Here is a 21082-nt window from a genome sequence, read left to right on the forward strand (position 1 = left end):
GACACCCCAAACCTAACACTGAGAAGCCAGACCCAGGTGGGGCCCAGGGAAGCCCACCCACCTGCCTCCCACCAGAGCCCCTCGCTGGGCTTGGCTGGGCACCCGGCCGGGCTCCGACACAGGGTGCACACAGGGACACCCAGCAAGAGCGACCTCTCTCCTGTGACCAGGGAGGCTGTGCCAGGCCGTCGCCGCGGTCTTGGGTGGGCGCCCACATCCCTAAGCCTCACTTTTGTGAACAGCCCCCCACCTCCCTGCCACCCACCCATCCCCCAGGAAGGACACACGGGCATTGGCTTTGGCGGCACAGTTTATTCGGAGCAGGTGCAGGAGCCCCTCAGGCGGGGCCCGGGAGAGGCCAGGCGGCGGGGCTCGGGCACCGGCCCGTGGCAGAAGCTCCGCTAAATCAGCTCCTGTGACCGAGAGGGCAGGCTCAGGGCCCGCTCAGCCCCTGGAGGCCCTGTGGGGCGGTGGCGAGGCCGCGTGACGGGGCCGGTGTCCAGCCGCCTGGCTTGGGGCAGAGTGCCCAGCTCCCTGAGCCACGGCTCCTCTGTCTGCACAGCGGGGTGACAGCCCCAACCTCTGGGGCCAGCACAGCGCCGGACTCGGGCCCCGAGACAGCACCCACAGGGCCGGTGCCCCACCTGCCCTCAGGCAGACCCCGCGGGGGCAGAGCCAGCCGCCGCCCAGTGTGGCTCTGCTGGACAGAAAGTTGGGGACAAGGGGCCACCCCTTCCCCCGCCCACCACCCAGCATCCCCGCCTGCGACCACCACCATGGAGGCTCCTGCTCCATCTCTGGAGTCGCCCACCAGTGCCGTGGGGCGTCCTGTTCAGAGCAAGGGACAGACGGGCCCTCCCACCCCAGCCGGGGGCTCCTGCCAGGCCCCGGAACCCGGGTGTCAGTGCGGCCGAGGGGCGCAGTCTTACCTGCTTCAGGAGCCTGGCGCACTCCCCTGTGGGACAGGGCGGGTGAGGGGCTGGCGGGACCCACCCCCGAACCCCCGCCCAGCGCAGCATCCACCCCAGCGGCCCCTGGTCTCACCGTGCCGGGCTGCCAGGTAGAGCCCGGTGTCCGCTGTCAACTCTCGGAACCTCCAGAATCCCAGCGGGTCGTCGTCCTCCAGGCTCCGAGCTGTGGGGCACAGGGGCTGGGTGGGCGGTCCCCGGGAGGACAGCGGCAGGGCAGACCCCCGCGAGGAGCTTACTGAAGTACTTGAACACGTGGAAGTCCCTGCCCTGCCAGCGCAGGGACACCCTCAGGATCGCGTAGCCCGAGTAGTCCGTGTCCAGCACGTGGATCTCCCTGTGGCCTTCGGGAGCCAGCGCGGGGTTGGCGGGGAGACCTTCTGCAGATCCAGGCGCCCGAGGGGGTGGACCTCGGAGGCCAGGGTCTGCAGGGCCCAGCTCCATCCTGTCCCCACCCCGTGCCCAGGCCCTGCCACGGCGCCCTGGTAGGGGACACCAGAGCAGCCCTTGACGGATGACCCAGCATGTTGTAAAGAGAATAGGAGGGTGTGGGGCACAATGTACAGGGAACAGCACAGGGAACAGCATGGGGAACAGCAAAGGCAATAGCACTGGGAACACCAAGGGGAACAGCACAGGGAACAGCATGGGGAACAGCAAAGGCAATAGCATCAGGAATAGCATGGGGAACAGCAAGGGGAACAGAATGGGGAACAGTGCAGGGAACAGCAGGGGTAATGGCAAGGGAACAGCAAGGCCTAGTGAAGCTTTTGAGTGTGACTGGAGTTGGAACTGTAGCAACAGGGCAACAGTACTTACCAGGAAAAGCAAATTTCCCCGAAATGTCTATTTCTGAGCCCACTATTTTTTCTGTCTCACAGCTTCCTGAGCTGAAAGGCAGCAAAGTGCTCACTGGGAAAATGCCAGTCTGTGTCCCCTCTGTTGGGCACATTCCCAGAGCGGGGCGAGTCTTCAGGAAGGGCTCAGGTGGCCCCTGGAGCACCCCGGAGTCTGGAGCAGGACCAGGCGGGGAGAGTGCAGGGCCGGGGCTGCACCAGCCTCTCCCCCTCGGGCTCTGTCACCTCCAGCGAGCCACCTGCCTCGTGCCCATTTTCCTTCCTTATAAATTATGTTTGAAAATATAGATCTGGGAGCCTGGGGTTCTGGCTTTCCCTGGGGTCGAGGTCCCAGGCAGGTGGGCACGGGGAGGGCTGGTCCACCCAGGTGACACCTACAGCCCAGGTCCCACAGCGGCGTCTGGGCTGCAGCCGCACATGCCTTTGCCTCCCCGCGGGGCCTCTTACTTGTTATACGCGGCCTTCACGGTCAGGTCACTCCCGCTCACGGTGAGGAACAAGCCCTCCACCCTCTTCGGGCCCTTCAGTGCCAGGTTTTGGTCCGAGGCCAGACCGACTTCCCGCCAGAACCCAACAAGCTGGAGACAAAGCCAGAGCGTGCCCAGCTCTGAACGGCTGGAGTGAGCCCCCCAGGGGGCATTTCTCAGACCCCAGGAAGGGAGCTGGGGGCTCTGAGAGGTCAGCGGATGACAGCAGGACGCCTCTGAGCCCACTTGTCCCCGCAAGCCGTCCTTCTGAGGGTCCCCCTGCAGCTGCTGCCGGGCTCACAGGCCGGGGCAGACCCCAGCGGCCATGCTGGTTGGGGCCGGGAGGGGCCCGGAGAGCAGAGCAGAGTGAGCGGCTGTCAGAGCCTCAACCCCGTGGGAGTGGCACGTGCTGCACTCAGCAATCCTCCCGAGCCCAGAACTTCCTCTGAAATGTTTGGAAACTGGTTATTTTTACCAGAGAAAAGAATCTGCGTCTCCAGCATGGGTTATCCCTGGGCCTGCTCAGGTGTGCCCGGCCGGCAGCCTGCACGGACGCAGTGAGGAAGGAAACGCCAGCAGAAAGCATCAGATGGACCTCAGCGCCCCCGCCAAGCCCTCCGCACCGGGAGGGGCCTCTGGCTCCCAGAGGGTGCAGAGCCAGGGGTGCAGGAGGAGCCCCACACCCTGAAAAACCCCAGGACTGCCCGGCCTGGCTGGGTACAGCCCTGTCTGCAGAGGACCCCCAGAGACGCCCTCACACCCCGGGAGAGGAGGGACCAGGCCAGCCGAGCCGAGCGTGGAGCCCACGACCAGGACCCTCAGCTGCCTGGCTTCATGGGCGTCCAAGACAGGGCGGCAGGGGTGGGGACAGGTGGCCTGCAGCAGCTGGACACTCTCTGGGGCCCTCCCTGCCAGCCAGCCCCTCTCCAGCCCCGGCGTTTGCCTTCATGCTGAGAAGGAAAGGCCACCTTCTGCAGGTCTAGGTCCACCATGGCCGCCTCCACCTGTGCCCGGAACACCAGGAAGATGCCCAGGACGGCGCGCAGCAGCCGGGCCTCCATGGCAGGGTCTGGGCTCGTGGGCAGCTCTGCTCCCGCAGCACCTGGGCTTTTATTTGGAGAGCGAGTGCGAGCGTGTGAGCATGTGCAATTGCCAGGGACTGTCGTCAGGCAAACGTGGCTGCCTGCTGCTCCGAGACTCCCGGTGTCTCTGCATAAGTGCCATCCGGTTGGCGGCACCACACCCACGCCGACAGCAGCGGCCGCCGCCTTCCTGGCGTGTGGACGTGGGTGGACGCGGTGGCGGGGCTGTCGGGGGGCCTGGGAACAGGAGTAGCCCACCCACGCCAGGCGGGGTGGCCCTCCTGCTCTCGGGACACCTGTTGGTTCTGTGGGTTCTTTCTGGTCGTCTGGGCACAACAGCACGAACGCTCTGGGGCCTCCCAGGGCCTGGCGGCCGCGTCACACCCACAATCTGCAACCACTGAGCACAAAGTGGGATTTGAACCCAGGCCCCATCCCTTAGGCGCCTGGCCTGAGACCCCCATCTGTGCCTCAGACCCCCCACCAGCAACGTGTTCTGCGCCGCGCCAGGGACGGCTGTGCTGCGTGACTTGGGGGCCCCGCGGGAAACAGAAATCGGGGGGTGGGGGTGGCACCACCACAGGCTCAGCTCGTGCTCCTCTCCCCGGGGCCCTGAGCCTCTTCCTCCTCCCGACACACCGCATAGGGAACCCCGGCTTCCAGACCCACCCCCGCTCCTGCCTCCGGCCACGTGGCCCAAGACAGCGCTCCGCCTCAGTTTCCCCATCTGCAATGGCTGCCGCAGACATTGAACAAGCACGGGCCCTGCGTGACATCCCAGGCGCACGCCTGGCCCAGACCTCCCCCCTCGACCCCCTGCACCCCCAGGGCCGGCCCCTGCCGGCCTCGAGCCCTGTGTCCCGCTTCTCTCAGGCCACAGAGATGATTTTGAGTGACAATTTTTATTTTCAAAAACAACTTTATTTGTGACACATACTTAAAAAAAAAACAAAATCAAAAAAACTCCCAACCTCCATAAATGCGCTAAAAAATAAACAAAATCTACCCTCCACCTCCCGTTCCCACTCCCACCTTCCCAGCCCTCGAACAAAGGGGAGAGAGGCCAAGCGTGGTGGCAGAACTGCCTGTCCGGGACGCCCTCCTGCGGCGGGGCCGGGGGGACGTGGCAGGCTCTGGTGCTGGCGCCACCGGGGCCACGGTCACCGGGGGTCTGAGCTCCAGCTCCCAGCAGAGGGGCAGGTGCCACGTGGCCAAGGGGGTCGGAGGGTACCTGAGGCAGCTCCTCCCGGACCAGCATCCAGGCCCGGCGGGGCAGCCTTCCCACCTCCGGGGCTGGAAAAGCCCACCTGGAATGGCGTGAGGCCTGGCCAGCTGAAGGGTCGGTCCCAGTCACAGACCCCACTCCCCAGGCGGCCCGGGCAGCTTGGATCCCAGGCGGGCCATCAGGCAGTGTAGGGACAAGTCAGGGCAGAGCGGCCCAGAGCTGGCTGGCACTCCGGAGGCCCAGAGGGACACCAAAGGGCAGGAGCAGCGCAGGGACTGCGGGAGGCTGAGGAGCCGGCCCCAGGGTGGCTCCCGGCAACAGAGGGGGGCAGAGGCCACACATCCCCCCCCCCGCCCCCCCGCGACGGGGGCAGGGTAAGGGCAGACGGCCCCAGGGACAATTGCTTCCGCCCCTGCCCTGCGCGGGCCGCAGGCACTCATGAGCTTCGGACCAGAACCTCCAGCACCTTCCTGCCTCCACCCCCAGCCGCCCTGTGAAGCGTGTGCCAGACAGGCAGGGCCTCCGAGTTCCCATCAGGACCCCGTGGCACAGCGCCAGGGACGAGAAGGACAGCGGGGACAGGCCCCGGGTAGGGCCTCACCATGCCCCAGTCTCGGGGGCAGCGCAGAGCCCCGGCCCTGCAGCCCGAGCCGCAGCTCGCTGGCCACGTCAACTGGGGTGAGTCCCTCCCCGTGCCTCACTCTCCTGACCTCTGAGACAGTGAGCTCGGCGGGGGCGCTACGTGTGCCCAGCCTGTCTACTAGGGAGCCCCAGGCCGAGGCGCAGGGGCCAGGAGTCCACTTCTGGGGCGCGAATGAAGTGCCACGATCACACCAGTGGTGGGGGGCAAAGCCCACGCAAGCCGGACTCCAGGCCTCCTGCGGCCGGGCCTGTGCTGCCCAGCGGAGCCGCAGGGCCTGTCTCCACTGGGAACCTGTGGGGCCGGGCCAGGGTGCCAGGTTCTCCCTGGGGGTGCAGCCCCCACACTGCCTCAGTCTCCAGGAGCGCTGGGGTCAGCACGGGGCCCACTCGCCCTCCCCGAGGGCGTCTCCGAAGAAGCAAGAAGCCGTGAAGCTGCGGAATCTGTTTATTGAGAGGGAGGAGGAGGGGTCCGTGGGGGCGGGGCTGGCAGGTGGAGGCAGCGGCCACGGCGGTCCCCCTAGAGCGGTGGGTCTGGACTCCTGGGGCGGCGAGGCCTGCGGCCCGGGCTCACCTGCACAGGGAAGGCCTGGCTGCTCGGCCAGCTGCTCCCCGACAGATGCCCTGGCTGCCCCCCAAGGGCAGGGAGAGCTGATTCCGTCTGCTGACATGGACACACCCACCCGCCACTGCCCCCACCTGCCCTCGGGGGCCCTCACTCACTCCGTGGCAAGGAACGCCAGCCTCTGCCCTGGGTGAAGAGGGCAGTGTGGCAAGGAAGCCCCGGAATGGCCACTAAACCACGACGAAACCCACAGCCGCTATGAAATTGGCGGGGGGTGGGGGCAGGAAGATGGGGCTCACACCTTCTGCCAAGAGAACCTTCTGGGGGTGATTTGGCAGTGACCCCCCATGTGTCCCAAACCGCCAGGTGTGTGATGGGAAACTCAGCAGCCCCGATATCCCCGCGTGCCACAGCAAACCCCAGAGAGAAGAATGCCGGGCGCTGACCCAAAGCTCATGGAAAAGCGCACAGATGCAGGAAATGCAGGTGCCGGGACAGGAACGGGCTGCAAAACTGAGGAAACGCCCACCCCCAAGGGGACCCTGGAAACATCTCTCCTCGCAGGGTCCCTCTGGAGGCTGGAGGACCTTGCAGTCTCAGCTCTTATCCACGGTTTTACGTAGGTGCCCACGTTCCTGGCAATGGGCCCCGGTGAGCCTCCCAGCGTTTTCCTGGTGCCTGCTCTGGGGGACAGTCTCCCGAGGACCTGTGTCTGGGGCCCTGCGACGGGCACTGAACGAGGCTGTGGGTCTGCCTCACACGGCCCTCGGGGAGAGAACGAGGACCAGGCAACTCCAAAGTAGGGTCTGTGCCCTGGGAGGTGGGCCCAGGCTCTGGGGACACAGGTGTAGTGGATCAAATAGTGCCCCCAAAACTTCACATCCACCTGGAATCTCCAGATAGGACCGTATTTAACACACGGGTTTTGCAGATACCCTTAGCTAAATATCTAGAGATGGGATCATCTTGGGTCTACGGTGAGCCTAAATCCAAAGACTGGTGCCCTCACAACAGGAAGGAGACTTGGACACAGGCCACAGAGGGAAGGTGGCTGTGGGACGACAGCAGCAGAGATTGGGGTGATGCCTCTACATGCCGAGAAGCACCAGGACTGCGGCACCCCCAGAAACTGGAGGGGCCTGGGGCGGACTCTCCCGGAGAGCCTCCAGAGGACACCACCCTGTGGACACCTGGACTTCCGTCCTCCAGGGCGGAGAGGACAGTTCCTGTTCTAAGCCACCCAGTCTGCGGTACTCTGTTGTGGCAGCCCTAGGAAACTCGGGGGACTTCCCGGGAGAGGTGACGTCTCAGCTGAGGCAGAACTGGGGGCAGGGGGGTCTACACACGCAGAACTCGAGCTGCAGGGGAGGCAGAGAGGCGGGCAGCCCTGCAGGGCCCAGAGAACCCGGGGAGTCGCCCTGGCCCACCTGGGGAGGGTGAGGTGGTGTCCAGAGGTGTCAGGGTGCCTCCTTGTCCCTGGGGGAGCACGCGTCTGCGGGAAGGAGGACGTCAGGGAGGTGCCAGGCTGGCCGGGGCAGCCTTCCGTTCCCTCCGACCACCGTGCCGCCGAAACCTCTCCCTTAGTCTGTGTTGGGGGACTGTGGGGCTGGAGGGGCTGGAGGGGCAGCCAGCCCACCCCTAGAAGAGAGGACCACCTGCTGTCCCCTCACTCCGGGCTGGGGCAGGGCTTGACCGGTGTACCTGACTTGGGCAGCAGGACCATCATGTCGTCAGGGAGCCCCACGGTCGGGTAGAAGTCCCGCAAGGCCTTCACCGCCTGGGGACTTGCGTCCGGGGTCCGGCCTGGGGCAGAGCAGGGGTCACTGTGAACCCAGCAGCTCACAGGGACTGTGGCAGGGGCAAGAGGCAGGGGGAGGAGTCTCGGGCCTCACTCCACTTCCCTGAGGGCTGACAGCAAGGCCTCCAGGTGAGGGCAGGCAGTTGTCACTGCACGAAAATGCCTGCCTGGCTGAAGTCACACAACTAATTCACTCAAGGGCACCTGGAGGTTGGAGTGCCCTGGCAGCTCTGGGCCATGTTCTGCTGGGCCCCACACCCCCTTAGGCATCTTTCCCAGCCCCTGGCCTCACCTGGCCCTCGCCACCTTGGGGGGCCCCAGGAATTAAAGTAGAGCCTCAATCCCAGTTCAGGGACTCAGGCAGCGAGACCAAGCAGGGCAGGGTGGGTCACCACTCCCAGGAGGCCAGCATCTGGCCCTCAGGGACCCCTCCAGCCGACCCCCTTCCCGTCCAAAGCACGGTGAGGTCCAACCCCCACCCCTAGGCCCAGACTCTGGAGTGAAGAGGTGGGGGCAGGGGGGATGGGGCGTGCCCAGAAGGGGAGGGACGGGTCGGGAGAGAGTGGGGCCCGGGCAGAGTGCTGCCCAAACACCGGGCGGGGTCCAGAGGGTGGGGGTGGGGCCGAAGGGGCCTGGTGGGGGCGGGGCCAGTGGGGGCCTCACTGTAGAGCTGCACCATGGTGCTGAGGGCCCCCTCCAGCTCCTTGTAGATGTAGACGACCGCGAAGGAGCTGTAGTCCGTGTCCACCACGCGCACGTCCAGGTAGCCCAAGGCTGCAGAGGAGGTGGGGTCGTGGAGAACTGGACAGAGCCGGGCACCCACCCCACCCATGCCTGCCCCTGCGGGGCTGTGAGCCAGGCGGGGCAGAGGGAGGCGAGGGCCGGCGAGAGGCTGGAGACAGCAACGCTCACCCTTGGAGAAGTGGGTCCAGGGCCCCCGAAGGTGCGCAGGGCAGGACCTACCTGGGACTCTGAAGTGCCCCGCAGAGCCCACCTTCAGGTACTCAGCATCCACCTGCTTACAGCCGTCTGCCCTGGGGGTGCATGGCCCGTGTCACTCCCAAGCCCGGCTGCCCCGGTACGTCCCTAGCCCCGCCGGCCGGCCCAGGCCGCTCACCCGGGAAGCTCCATGTGGACGCTGAGGTCGCCCCCCGCGGTGGCCCTGATGGCCCTGGTGGACATCAGCAGGTGGTCCTTCTTGCCCAGGAAGACTTTGCAGTCGGACACCATGGAGACCACGTACCAGAGGCCTGAGAACTGCGGGCGACTCAGTGACCCACAGGAAGGGCAGCCAGGGCAAGAGCCCTCCTTCCCCTGAGGCCCAGAGAAACAGGGCCCTGCCTCAAGTCACACAGAGCAAGGTCTCAGGGTCCATCTCTGGTCCACGGTGGGCAGGATCTCGGCTCGGGCAGGTCACAGCCCTGCTGTGAGCCTCAGTTCCCCCAACTGTGAAATGGGCCCAGTCATTATCCCACATGCAGCGTTAAACAGAGAGCAGCTCTACAGCCTCTGCAGGGCAAGCACTCCAGGAAAGGGGCCGTTTCTATCATCACCTGTTGCTGTTGCTTGCGGCAAGAGCTCAGCCCCACCCAACCGCGGCACAGCGCAGAGGCCCCTGGTACCTTTCCGGCATCAAAGTCGGGCTGCACCAGGACCTCAGCCTGGGCTGTGCACACCCAGAGCAGGGCCAGGACCAGGCTCAGCAGGAGCGACTTCATGCCCACGCTGCCCTCCAGCCCCTGGTGCCCTGAGCCCCCAAGCCCCAGTGGGCCAGCTTTATAGCCCAGCCCGCCCCCAGGGCCCACCCGCAGAGCAGGCTGGGGAGCAGGAGGCGCTGTGGTCCTGGGAGCTCCAGCCCTTGTCCATTGTTTGGCACAATCGCTCGAGTGTCTCCACCAGCTCCAGAGGTCACTTCCTGGAGGGCTCCCGACAGCCAGGCTCTCGCCTGACGCACACAGGCTGAGGATTTGTCTCCCAGACCTGCCAGGCACGTGTCACCAGTCTCGGGGCCCACTCGACCAGCGCCCCGCCAAGGCTCGCCCAGATTCACACCCCAAGCACCTCTGTTCACCCTCCGGCCTGGCTGGGGCCTGGGGCCCAGGGTAGTTGGGGTCTGCTCTGGCCAGCGGGCCCCCACCTGGGATTCGGTCACCCAGCAGTCCTCCCTCCCTCTCATCCCCAACACAGGGGTGGGCTCACCATCGGCCAGACCTCTGGACAGAGCCTGTGCTAGCACAGCGGTGAGAAAGGCCTGGGCACCCCTCACTCCCAGCACCCCACTGTTCCCGACACAGCCACCAGCTGGGCCTCTAGCAAACACACCTGGGACAGCATGGGGCTGGGCTGGCACTCAGGGCGGATTATGGTATCAGACGCTGCCTTATCACCGGTTGTGTAAGTGCGCAGGTGGGAGTGACAGTGAAGCGGGAGGCGCCGTGGGCTGGCGGAAGCTGGAGCCTGGGAAGGTCTCTCCAGGTGACCTCTCTGTCCGCACAGAGCACACAGGGAGACTGGACAGGGCGCAGCACATGGCCTCAGGGCACACCGCCCGGGGAGGGGAGCACCGCCGGCCCTCCAGAGGGGAAGGAGGAACAGGGTCAGAGAGAGAACTGCAGCACCCAGCGGGGAGGGAGGGGAAGGAACTGAGGGCTTCCCCTGGCCACCCCCACTGGGCTTCAGGAGGTGCCAACTCTCAGGCAGGTCCCTGCCAAGGCCATAGAGAGTCACCAGGTGGAATGCAGTCCAAAATGCCTGCAGAAGTCTCGAGACTCAACAATAAGAAAATAAGCATGTCAATTTAAAAAACAAAAATGGGCCAAAGATTTGAAAAGACATTTCACCAAAGAAGACATCTGGATGGAGAATAAGCAGAAGAAAAGGTGCGCAGCATCATGAGTCATTAGGGAGATGTAAACCGGCCATTTCAGGACACGGCGACTGCACCTATCAGAACGTCGGTCCCAAGGGCCGATGGCTGAGACGCAGCCGGGCCTGCTCCGGGGAGAACGGGATGGTACTGCTCCCTGGAAGGCACGCTGGCAGATTCCCGTAAGGCGAAACATTCGGTGCTCCCGGGCGTTCCCCAAGAGAAATGAAACTATGTTTCCACCAAACCTGCCCCTGGCAGTGACTTCATTCACAATCACTAAAATCTGACGACAACCAGATGCCCTGGATGGGCGGGTGGATGAGCAGGCGGTGGCCCAGCGTGCCCTGGAACATCACTCGGAATAGAGGAACCAGCCACTGACCCACGCGGCGCACAGCTGCGCTCAGATGCGCGGTGCTGCGTGAAAGAAGCCAGTCTGAAAAGTCTACAACCTGTGACTCCTTTGGTATGACATTCAGGACTAGGCAAGACCACAGGGACAGAAACCTGCTCGGTGGTTACCAGGGGCTGGGGGTTTGGAAGTGATTAACGGCAAAGGGTAATGAGGAAGATTTGGGGTGATGGAGCTGTCCTGTGCTGTTCCTGCAGGGGTTCCGTGACTGTTTGCAACTGTCGAAACGTATAACACTGTACCTTGGGAGCTAAAAATAAATCCTAAGCCTCCCTGCTGACTGAAAAGACCCCTCGGCCAAGGGGACACCTGCTAAACCTCAGAACTGAGTTCCCAGCCATGATGGGAGGGGAGGTCGAGCGCCTCACTAACGGCCATCCAGACGTTATTCCCTAAGGACCAGACCAGCATTCCTTCCTGAAAAAAGACCACCAACCACAGAGTGGTTTTCACAGTCTATGGAACGTGTGCAGAGAGGGTGTTCGTGTCCTTGTTTCACCTTTTTGACATAGCGGGGGCCATTTTTAACACGGACCTCAAAAGGACAGAAAGCCCCATTGTGCAGGCCTATTGTTCTCCTTCCACAAATATTCATGACGCCACCTTGTTGACTATGAGTATTTAGCCACCCTGCTCAGTATAAAGTCCTATTCCCGTTGTCCCTGCCTTGAAGCACCCGTTCCTGGCTTGTGGCTGGGAGCCTTGTTTCCCAGCTTGCCGGAATGGCCACCGCGGGCTGATAACCTTTGTAAGAAACAAAGATCTCCTTTGCCAAATTATAAACCTCATTTTTTTCCCAGTTAACAACACCAAAAAGGATGAATTCTACTATATATAAATCATACCTCAATTTTTAAAACCAGGTATATAAGCGTGCTGTCTCTCTCTCTCTCTGTGTGTATGAAAAATCTTCCCCCAAAATGCCACTGCCTGGATTTAGGAGCAGGGAGGCCTGAAGGAGCATTAGCCCAAAGGTGCACCCCAAGGATGCACCTAGATGACAAGGTGCACCCCAAGGATGACCGTAGATGACTCAGGTGAGCTCGTGGAGCTGAGCTCAGGGCCAAGCCCAGGACCACGTCATGGGTCCTGCAGCCCCTGCAACGCCCAGAGACGCAGACCTGGGGGAGGGGGAGTGGGACAAAAGCCACGACCTACAATGACAGGACTATTAGACAGAGAACGAAGCTTCTGGAGAGAGAGCTCTGGGTCAGCAAGGACAGAGGGACGGACTGGCCCGAGGACCCCTCAGCATGTTCTGGCGATGAGAGGTGCAGGGCGGCTCCCGACCAGGGGAATCTGCACCCACCTCCTCGACCATCATCTCCTTGCTGGCCTCCCTGCTCCCCCCGGGGCACCAAAGGCCATTCTCCACTCAGTGGCCCAAGCAAATCTTATGAAGCATAAATCTGATGCATCCTGCTTAAAATCTTCCTGGGTCTGCCCCAGCCACAGCCCTGCCCTCTCCTGCCCACCAGCCCCGCCCCTCCTGGCCCCTTCCTGCTCTCCTGGCTCCTCCCCTCCCTCGGGACTCCTTGCTGGCACTGGGCACAATGCGTGTGGCCTCCTGTGTTTGGGCAGTGCCTGCTCCCCACACGCGCACACTGTAAACTGCCTGGAACAGCATCCTCGCGTGGCGTGTTCACTCTGGTATCCCCAGCGCCTACTGGGGCCCGGCGTGTAGGAAGAAGGTGCTCAGTGAACCTGTGACAGTGAGTGAGGCTGGGTTGGCCTGCAGGTCACTAAGGCCTGGGATCTGCAGCTCACGGCAGCATTCGCAGCCAGATGGCCCAGCAGGAGGCCGCCTCAGTCCCCACCCCCGCCCCAGGTCCAGCACAGGCTAGGCTGCCAGGGCCTGGCGTCCTGCCCGCCGCAGCTCCCTGTGCACGCTGGCACGCGCACAACCCCACCACACACTCGGGAGGCTCCGTGGGCAGCACCCAGGAGGTGCATGCGGGGCGGGGTGGACAAGGGTCCTTAGGGCGGGAGTCAGACCTGCCACCGTGGAGCCCCTGGACCTGCTAGAGGAACTGGCAGGTGCGGTGCCCGCCATGGCCACAGGGACGGGTCGGAGCAGAGGGCGCCGGCGGGCCCCGCAGGCGGGCAGGCGGCGTGCGGTCTAGCCTTGCGCTGGAAAGGGACGAGCCTGGTTCACGCAACGCGTGGGGGAACCCTAAAGACTTTATGCTCAGCGGAAGAAGCCAGACCCATATCTTATGATTCCCTTTTCAGGAAACGTCAGGAACAGGCAAATCCGGAGGCCCGAGTGGATCGCTGGTTACTGGGCTGGGAGAGGCACGGGCAGTGATTGTTAGTGGATAGGGGGTCTCTCTTTGGGGTCATGACAATGTCCTAGAGTTGACGATATGGTTGCAAAACTCTGCTGATGTACTAAAAACCACTGAGTTGTAATTGTGTGGTCCGCGAAAGAAATCTCAGTAAAGCTGTTAGAAATAAAATCTGCTGCCAACCACCGTCCACCTTTCAGAGGACAGAAGCTGAAGTACTCTGAGAATGGCAGAGACAATCTCAAGGGAAAAGGGGTGCCCCTGCGCCCCAGGGTGCCCTCGGAGCCCCTGGGTACCCCCTGCACCCTCAAAGCCCCTGCGCCTCCTAGTACCCCCTGCGCCCTCTGGTAACCCCTGGGCCCCCTGGCAACCCCTGCGCCTTTGATTCCCCCCCACTTCCCCCGCGCCCCCGGTTCCACCTGCGCCCTCTGGTAACCCCTGTACCCGGCGCTGCACCGGGCCCACGCCTGCCAGCTTCTTGCTCCAGCTCAGACCAGCTGAGCCTCCAGAGAGGGCTGGACACTCACCCTGCACTGATTGGCTGAGAAGAGCTGTCTGTGCTTTGCTCTAATTGGCTGGAAGCAGCTATGGTCCAAGACTCAAGCTGATTGGCTGAGAGAGCTAGGTAGGCTCATGCTGTGTGCTGATTGGCCTGGACAGTCTGGGTCCATATCTTGCGCTCAGCAGGTGTTGCGAGCCAGGTGTGACCTGATCTGTCCCCCCACGCGGGGGGACATTCTTCCGGGGACATTCTGGCTCCCAGGCTGAGCGGGACTCTTTCTGACCTTCAGAGACGCAGGACCCACCGCCAGTTGGTGGGCACCGGGCAGACGTCATTGCTGGGCAGCAGCTGACTTTGTTTCCCTCTCAGTTCCCTTGGGGACAAAGGAGCAGGTGGACCTCAGTCAGGGACAGCACCCTCCCTGCCCAGCCTCCACCCGGCTGCAGACACACCCTCCGAGCAGGGCGCCTCCGGCAGGGGCTGGGCCAGCCTCCTAAGGTGCTCCGCTTTGGGGCTGCCCCAGGAGCATGAGCTTTGGCTGGAGGCCCAGGCCCAGGTGAGCGAGGCCTCGTTGCCCTGCTGAGCCTGCGGGACCACGTGGTAACACTCCAGGTTGGCCAGGCTGGGATGTGGAAAAAGCAGGGAAGGGGGGTCTCTCCAAGACTGAGACCACACCCTGGACTTTCCTGCCCCTCCCGCACTCACTGGACACCTCCTGGGGACACAGATTCTCCATGGGGGGAGCTCCCACTCGGGGCGGAGGAAGAGGGACTCCGTATCAGGAAGTCCAGGGCGGCTGCAGAGGACCCTTTTCCCGTCTTAGAGAGAGGAAGACACCCGGGGCCTCAGAATATGATTGTATTAATATTTGGAGACAGGGCCTTTAAAGAAGTCGTTAAGGTAAAAGAGGGCCAGGCATGGTGGCTCACACCGTAATCCCAGCACTTTGGAAGGCTGATGGGGGAGGATCACTTGAGGCCAGGAATTCAAGACCAGCTTAGGCAACATAGCAAGACTCGATTTCTACAAAAAAATTTTTTTTTTTTTTTTTTTTGAGACAGAGTCTCACTTTGTTGCCCAGGCTAGAGTGAGTGCCGTGGCGTCTGCCTAGCTCACAGCAACCTCAAACTCCTGAGCTCAAGCGATCCTGTCTCAGCCTCCCGAGTAGTTGGGACTATAGGCATGCACCACCATGCCCGGCTAATTTTTTCTATATATATATTTTTAGCTGTCCATATCATTTCTTTCTATTTTTAGTAGAGATGGGGTCTCGCTCTTGCTCAGGCTGGTCTCGAACTCCTGAGCTCAAACGATCCGCCCACCTCAGCCTCCCAGAGTGCTAGGATTACAGGCGTGAGCCACCGCGCCCGGCCTCAAAAAATTTAAAAAACTAGTTGGACGTGGTAGCATGTGCCTGGAGTCCCAGCTACATGGGAGGCTGAGGCGGGAGGATCGCTTGAGCCCAGAAGTTCCAGGCTGCAGTGAGCTATGATTGCGCCACTGCATTCCAGCCTGGGCAACAGAGCAAGAACCCATCTCGGGGGGGGAAAAAAAAAAGAAAGTAAGATAAATTTTAGGGTGGGCTGTAATTCGATTTGACTGGTGTCCTTATAAGAAGAGATTAGGAGACAGGTGGTATAGAGTCAGACCCCAGTTCCCTCCAATTTCTTTCTTGTCCTGACCAAGAAACACAGTGCCTTGACCACTCTGTGACCCAGCTATCTGCAGGTTGTTCCCAGCAGGCTTGAACCCAAGCTGGGCTGTGAACATGCCCAGGCACTGATAAAGGTGTTCAGGTTGTTGCCCAAAACACTGACAACCAAACCTGATGCTAAACAGAGAAACTGGCTCCCACCCTGAGTCAAATTCCTTGAACCTCATAGAGACTCCATACCTGACGCCCTCGGGGTGGACATACCTGGATAAAACACTCCTTTTCTTTCTATATCCACCTGAGGATACCCTGCAACCCACTCTACGTAGGTTTCCCCAATAGATGCTGTGGACTGGTCACCCGGCATCCAGTGCTTCTTTCTTCATAATCCCAATCAGCCCCATCTTGGGACAGTTTGGGGCTCTCTCTTATGGGCACTGCTCTGCTGCTGCTTTTGGGGTGACTCCAGCTGCAGGTTTGGCTGGACAGAACAGATGGGCACAGAGAGGAGACCATGTGAGGACAGAGGGAGAAGACAGCGTCTGCAAGCCAAGGAAAGAGGCCTCAGGAAGAACCAGCCCTGCTGATACCTTGACCTTGGACTTCCAGCCTCCAGGACTGTCGTCTGAGCTGCCCAGTCTGTGGTGCTGTGTTCTGGCCCTACAGCGCTGGGCCCAGCTCTCCCTTCACCCTCTCGCTGGGCCCCTCGAGGCCTCGTCTGGTCTCCAAAGCCCTCCCAGGGGAGTTGTCTGCTCCTCCCACCCCATCCTGCTCAGGCCTGGTTTCTGCATGGCTGCTTCTGAATCCCACCCCCAACCCTGCAAAGACCTCAGTTTCTGAGCAGGCCACCATCAGACTAACCTAACCCTAACCCTAACCCTCTTGCTTTGGCACTGCCCTGTCCCTCCTGAGACTTCACCCCCAGCTCATGACTCCTCCCCACCACTGCTGCCTTGGCAATTTCAACATCCACGCTGACCATCCCGTCAAACCCCAGCCTGCTGAGCACTCCCACCTTCGCAGCCCCACAGGCTGTTCCTCTGCCGCCTCACCCACTCTCAAAGTCAGAGATCACCCCTACGTGCTGTGTCCACCTCAGAAGTGCCAGCATCAGGGCTCCCACCTGGCCCCCTTGCCATCTGTCCTCCTACTTACTTCTCTACCATTCCCACACCAACAACAATTCACCCCATGGGGCTCCAAGCTGCTGACCCTTGACCTCGGCATTGCCCCTCCTGTCTCCCCTCCCCTCCTTGGCTGGCTGCATCGCATCAGGGCCAGGCGTCTGCCCTCTCCCTCAAGCACACTCTCCTGGCAAACCCCAGCCCTGGTTAAACCTGCCCACCCGCTGTCTCTGAGCCTGGGCCTGTAGGTGAGCATTGCGGGAGAAAATCACCCAGCTGCCCTACCTGCCCTGCCTTCTAACTTAGGGAGAGATATCTCGGGGGGTTCATGGCAAGGCCAGAGAAACCTACATTTCCCCCAAAACTCACTTCTGTCTCCTCAATGCCCTCATCTTCTGGGACGTCTCTGCCTCATACTTCACTGGCAAAGGGATGTTAGACCCCACCCCAAATCTGTGCCCTTGCATTCTGCCCACCAGAAGAAACGTCCCTGCTCCCAGCCAAGGCCACCCCTCTGGCCTCCAAAAGTCCCTGCGGTTTCTCTCGCTCACACCGTCCGTTCTCCCGACTGCGGGTTCACACCGAGGGTTCTCTGCCCGGCCGCCCCTCTGAGAGGCCCTGGAGTGCCCCGCCCCGCCCCCCGTGGCTCTCCGCTCATGTCTGACCCGAGAGTGGGCTTAATTAGCATTTTGGGAATTACTTCGCTAAATGATAATTCTATACGCAACTACAGGTCGCTTTCGAGTAGTCCTTAAGCAAAGCCCCATCCCAACAAATGACAGTATCATCACTACGCCGCTGCGAGTGTGTACACGACCCCGACCCGGCTGCGCAAGCGCCCGCCTTTGGGCAGCGCAGTCGGCGTCTAAGGACCCGCAGCCCCGGCTCGGAGAAGGCGCGGCCGGCGCAGGGCGGACAGCGTAAGCCCCGCCCCTGCCTCAGGCCCCGCCCCTAGACCCCGCCTGCTCCTGCGCAGGGCTGCCTCAAGCCCCGCCCCAGTTCCCGCCCCGCCCCTGCCTCAGGCCCGCCCTCTGCGCAGGCCCCGCCCCTAGACCCCGCGGTCTCCGCCTGCTCCTGCGCAGGGCTGCCTCAGGCCCCGCCCCAGGCCCCAAGCTCTCCGCCTGCGGCTGCGCAGGCCCGTCCGCAAGCCGGGCCAGCCATGGTGAACTTGGGCCTGTCCCGAGTGGACGACGCTGTGGCCGCCAAGCACCCGGTGAGAAGGCCGGGCTGGGCCGTGGGCCCAAGACCCCAGAGCTACCCCTAGCGGGGCGGGGGACCGGCAAGGGCCGCGGGGCGCAGGGCGAGGGACGCTTGCTGTGGGGTTCTGGGCGTCCCGGGCGGCCTGGGGGCGGCGCGCTGTGCCCAGGCCGCGGTCTCCGCGCAGCCGGGCTGTGCCCAGAAGAGGGCCAGGAGGGGCGGCGAGGGAGGAGAAGTGGAGCGGAGCCTTCTTCCTCCGCCCCCTGCAGGGACTCGGGGAGTATGCCGCATGCCAGTCGAGCGCCTTCATGAAGGGCGTCTGCACCTTCGTCATAGGTAGGCTGTGTCCAGGTGACCCGGGCGTGGGGAGAGCTCGCCTCCTGTCTCACCCCGACTCCCCAGCAGGTGGCGCCAAGTCACCTGCCCTGGGTGCTGGGGCCTGGCAGGTGCCTCTCAGGCCGCGCCAGGTGGGCCCCGGCCAGCCCCGCGTACAGGCTGACTGATGGGGACCTTGGCTCCTGGCAGGCACCGGTGCGACCCTCAGCCTGCAGATGTTCCTCCAGAAGAGGTGTCCGTACCCTTTCCAGTGGAGCCTGCTGGTGGCCGTGGGTGCGTACTCAGGGTCAGTGTCCCAGGGTTGGTACCCGGGCTTATCGGCGTGGGTGGGCTTCCACGGATAGTGGAGGCTGTGGTGCTGCCGCCGCCTCTGGCGAGGAGCCCTGCCAAGCACACCCAGCACCTCCGCTGGGGGCCTGCGCCAGTCCCCTCACGCCCAGGCCCGGCCCGCTGCCCTGCAGCTTCCTCATCTTCAGTCACAGGCTCCCTGGCCAGCTACGGGGTGACAAGGGTGGAGTCGCAGAAATGCAGCGACCTCTGGCTCTTCCTGGAGACAGGGAAGCTCCCCAAAGACATGAGCACAGGTGAGACGGCCTGGGGGACAGCCCGAAGTGGAAACCGAGGCTCTGCTGCCCAGAGTTTCAGGCAGGCCAACCCAGGGCCCCAAGTGGTAGACCGGACAGGGCCCCTCTGCCCGGCCTGTGCGTCCTGGACGGCTGACCCTGCGGGCGGGCCCAGTGCACCCTGGGAGGGCTCCCTTCTCAGGAGGAGTGAAGTGCCCCTGAGAGGGAGGGGAGGGGTGTGGGTGGCCACAGCAGCCGCATGGGCCCCACAGGGAGTGGCTGGACTGAGAGACCCCTCGTGGAACACCACCCCAGTTGATCTCAGACCTGGCCTCCACTGCCTGCTGACCTCCTTACCGGACTCAGTGTTTGCCATGATCAAATGGGTGCTCCGAGCAGCAGCGGATGTGGTTTTAGCTGTCTCCCCTTGCCTCCTACAGATCAACGCAGCTAGAAGAGCTCCAGCCGTGCATGGGGGACTTGGGCAGGGGGCATCCTGGAACACAGCCCTCAGTGCCCCCCAACCCCACACCCTGGGGTGCCCCAGCCGTGTCCTCTGCACGTGTGCATGGCCAGGCCGGACAAACCTGTGCACACTGCCCCTGCCCCAGCCTGGGACCTGCCCTGGAGCAGGGATCAGAAGGACTCTCACGGGGTGGTATAACAGCGCTGCTCGCCCTCTCTGGTGCTCTAGCGTCCCCATCCTGGCCCTGCATACTCACAAGTCCAGGGTGACAGGTGGTGCTGGGGTAGGGGGGCCAATAAACGACTTGTCCCTTCTCCCACTTGAGCTCTAAACTGAGAAACAAAAGGGTGAGAAAGGAGATGAAATGTCGCCTTCATGGCCACATACTAACTACACACCGAAGGAGTTCCTAATGCTGTGCCCAGTATTGGACACTCCTCCTGGCCCTGCAGGCCGTGTGAGACCACCAAGGCCTCTGGCCAAGGGTGGGAGGTGGGGGCAGGGGTCTGAGTCTGTCCCAGTTGTGCAGGCGCAGAGCAGAAGGGGCGTGGGCAGGGCCGGCTGCCCATGGTTCTGCGCCCACGGGTCAGGTGGAGCCACCCCCAGGCGCTCCCCGCCAAGCTGGTGGTTGGGGTGCTGTCCACCGAGGCATGCTCCCCAGCGGGCACGCCACCCTCGGCACCCAGCCAGGCAGGAGGTGGAGAGGCTTAAAGCCTCGGCGAGTCCGTCTTGGGACGCTGGCCTCCCAGTGACACACAAGGCCGCGCAGTGCCGTGCGCTCCATCCCCGCTTAGCCTCATCTTGGCCTGACTCGTCGCTGGAAAGAATGTTATGGAGTACCTGGTACACCCTGCAAGTAGGCAGGAGGACAAAGTGACAGAAAGCCCAAGAACGGGGCTTAAGCAAGTTAGAGCTTTTATTTTTTGGTACATGTAAAAGTCCCAGTGGGTGGCCCAGGCTTGGCAGGGAGCCGGGCCCCCACCCCTGTCCCTTGAGTCTGTCCCTGCTGTGATGATCTCGTTTCCCAGATTGCCTCCCTTGCCCTCCTCGGGTCTCAGGTGGCTGCACCAGCCTCAGCCATCATGTCTTTATCCCATGTAGCAGGAAGGTGGTGGGGGGGACGAGGGTGCTCACCTGCCACTTCTGCTCACACACTTTGCCAGAACCAAGTCATGTGGTCCATCGAGTGCCAGGGCGCCCAGCAAGGTGACTGTCTCATTGAGACTTGGACTTCTTGATCTGAGGAAGAAGGGAGAACCCAAACTGGGGGACAGCGGGTGGGCTCTGCCTCAGCAGGACACCAAGCTGGGCCCCCTAGAACCAGGAGGAAGTGAGCAGACCACACCTTTGGGAGGTGCTGCCAGCCCCTGAGGGCAAGGCCTGGGCTGGGAGGGAGGGCAGGAGTGAACGTGGAGTTTTAGACTGAACTGGCCCTCTAAAAGCTGACCGTGACAGAGAAGACAGCCATCTGCAGACTGAGGTGGAGGAACCAGCCCTGCCCACACCCTGATCTCTGACTTCCAGCCTCCAGAACTGTGAGAAAATAAATATCTGTTGTTTTAAGAGTCCAATCCATGGTGCTTTGTTAAGGTGGCCCTAGCAAACCAATACAGCAAGGCTGGGGGAAAGTAGCCCAACTCGTGTGTATGCCACGGAGTCCCAGGCTGTTGGCTCCAGGCACACCACTCACTGGAAGGGAAGGTGCGGGGGTGCAGAGAATGACAGGGACCTCACCCCTCCTGGAGTGAATGACACCCGAACCAAGACCCAGGAATTCCCAGAGGGAAGTGGGGGTGGAGCAGGGTGGGCTCCAGGCAGGGCAGCAAAGGTAAGGAAGAGAAGTGGGAAGAAGTGAGGTGGTGAGGGATTCGGCTTGGGGTCTGGTGAGCCAGGTCACCCAGGGCATGGAGTTTGAACTTGGGGAACTGGTGGGGAGCAGAGACTCTGTAAAGCAGTAGCAGTTGTAGGAGGTGCAATCCAGCTTTGTGCAGGGCAGCCTGGGGGCACGGGAGGGGACTCGGAAGGCACGGGTGTGGCATGGGGTACTGTGCCAACCCATCACACATCACC

The 21082-nt window shown here is 62.6% G+C and overlaps 2 protein-coding genes across 4 annotated transcripts; one reads left to right on the forward strand and one right to left on the reverse strand.

Annotated features, from left to right (window-relative positions):
* Positions 1-7226: 7226 nt before the first annotated feature.
* On the reverse strand, positions 7227-9347 carry LCN15 (lipocalin 15). Its single transcript, XM_069474821.1, has 6 exons — positions 9224-9347; positions 8719-8858; positions 8565-8635; positions 8265-8375; positions 7505-7606; positions 7227-7295 (listed from the first exon to the last, which is right to left on the reverse strand). Exons 1-6 carry the CDS (start codon positions 9317-9319, stop codon positions 7261-7263), a joined length of 555 nt encoding a protein of 184 aa, XP_069330922.1. The 5' UTR covers positions 9320-9347; the 3' UTR covers positions 7227-7260.
* Positions 9348-17551: 8204 nt separating this feature from the next.
* TMEM141 (transmembrane protein 141) lies at positions 17552-19326 on the forward strand. 3 transcript variants are annotated; one of them, XM_069474822.1, is made up of 5 exons: positions 17554-17663; positions 17917-17983; positions 18173-18256; positions 18460-18567; positions 18987-19326. In XM_069474822.1, exons 1-5 carry the CDS (start codon positions 17610-17612, stop codon positions 18998-19000), a joined length of 327 nt encoding a protein of 108 aa, XP_069330923.1. In that variant the 5' UTR covers positions 17554-17609; the 3' UTR covers positions 19001-19326. The 3 variants fall into 3 exon arrangements, with proteins under 3 accessions (XP_069330924.1, XP_069330925.1, XP_069330923.1); XM_069474823.1 differs by lacking the exon at positions 17917-17983 and having other exon boundaries at positions 17552-17663; positions 18173-18269; positions 18445-18567; XM_069474824.1 differs by lacking the exon at positions 17917-17983 and having other exon boundaries at positions 17552-17663; positions 18173-18269.
* The last annotated feature ends 1756 nt before the right edge of the window (positions 19327-21082 follow it).

The sequence above is a fragment of the Eulemur rufifrons genome, chromosome 7 (assembly GCF_041146395.1).
Source record: "Eulemur rufifrons isolate Redbay chromosome 7, OSU_ERuf_1, whole genome shotgun sequence".
NCBI classification, from domain to species: domain Eukaryota; kingdom Metazoa; phylum Chordata; class Mammalia; order Primates; family Lemuridae; genus Eulemur; species Eulemur rufifrons.

Coding starts and splice junctions, on each gene's coding strand:
- LCN15 (XM_069474821.1), bottom strand. CDS start 9,319: ATGAAGTCGCTCCTGCTGAGCCTGGTCCTGGCCCTGCTCTGGGTGTGC. Junction 7,607..8,264: donor CACCATGGTGCAGCTCTACA/GTGAGGCCCCCA, acceptor GCTCTGCCCCAG/GCCGGACCCCGGACGCAAGT. Junction 7,296..7,504: donor GGTCCTGCTGCCCAAGTCAG/GTACACCGGTCA, acceptor TCCTTCCCGCAG/ACGCGTGCTCCCCCAGGGAC.
- TMEM141 (XM_069474822.1), top strand. CDS start 17,610: ATGGTGAACTTGGGCCTGTCCCGAGTGGACGACGCTGTGGCCGCCAAG. Junction 17,984..18,172: donor CGTCTGCACCTTCGTCATAG/GTAGGCTGTGTC, acceptor GGCTCCTGGCAG/GCACCGGTGCGACCCTCAGC. Junction 18,257..18,459: donor GAGCCTGCTGGTGGCCGTGG/GTGCGTACTCAG, acceptor CCTCATCTTCAG/TCACAGGCTCCCTGGCCAGC.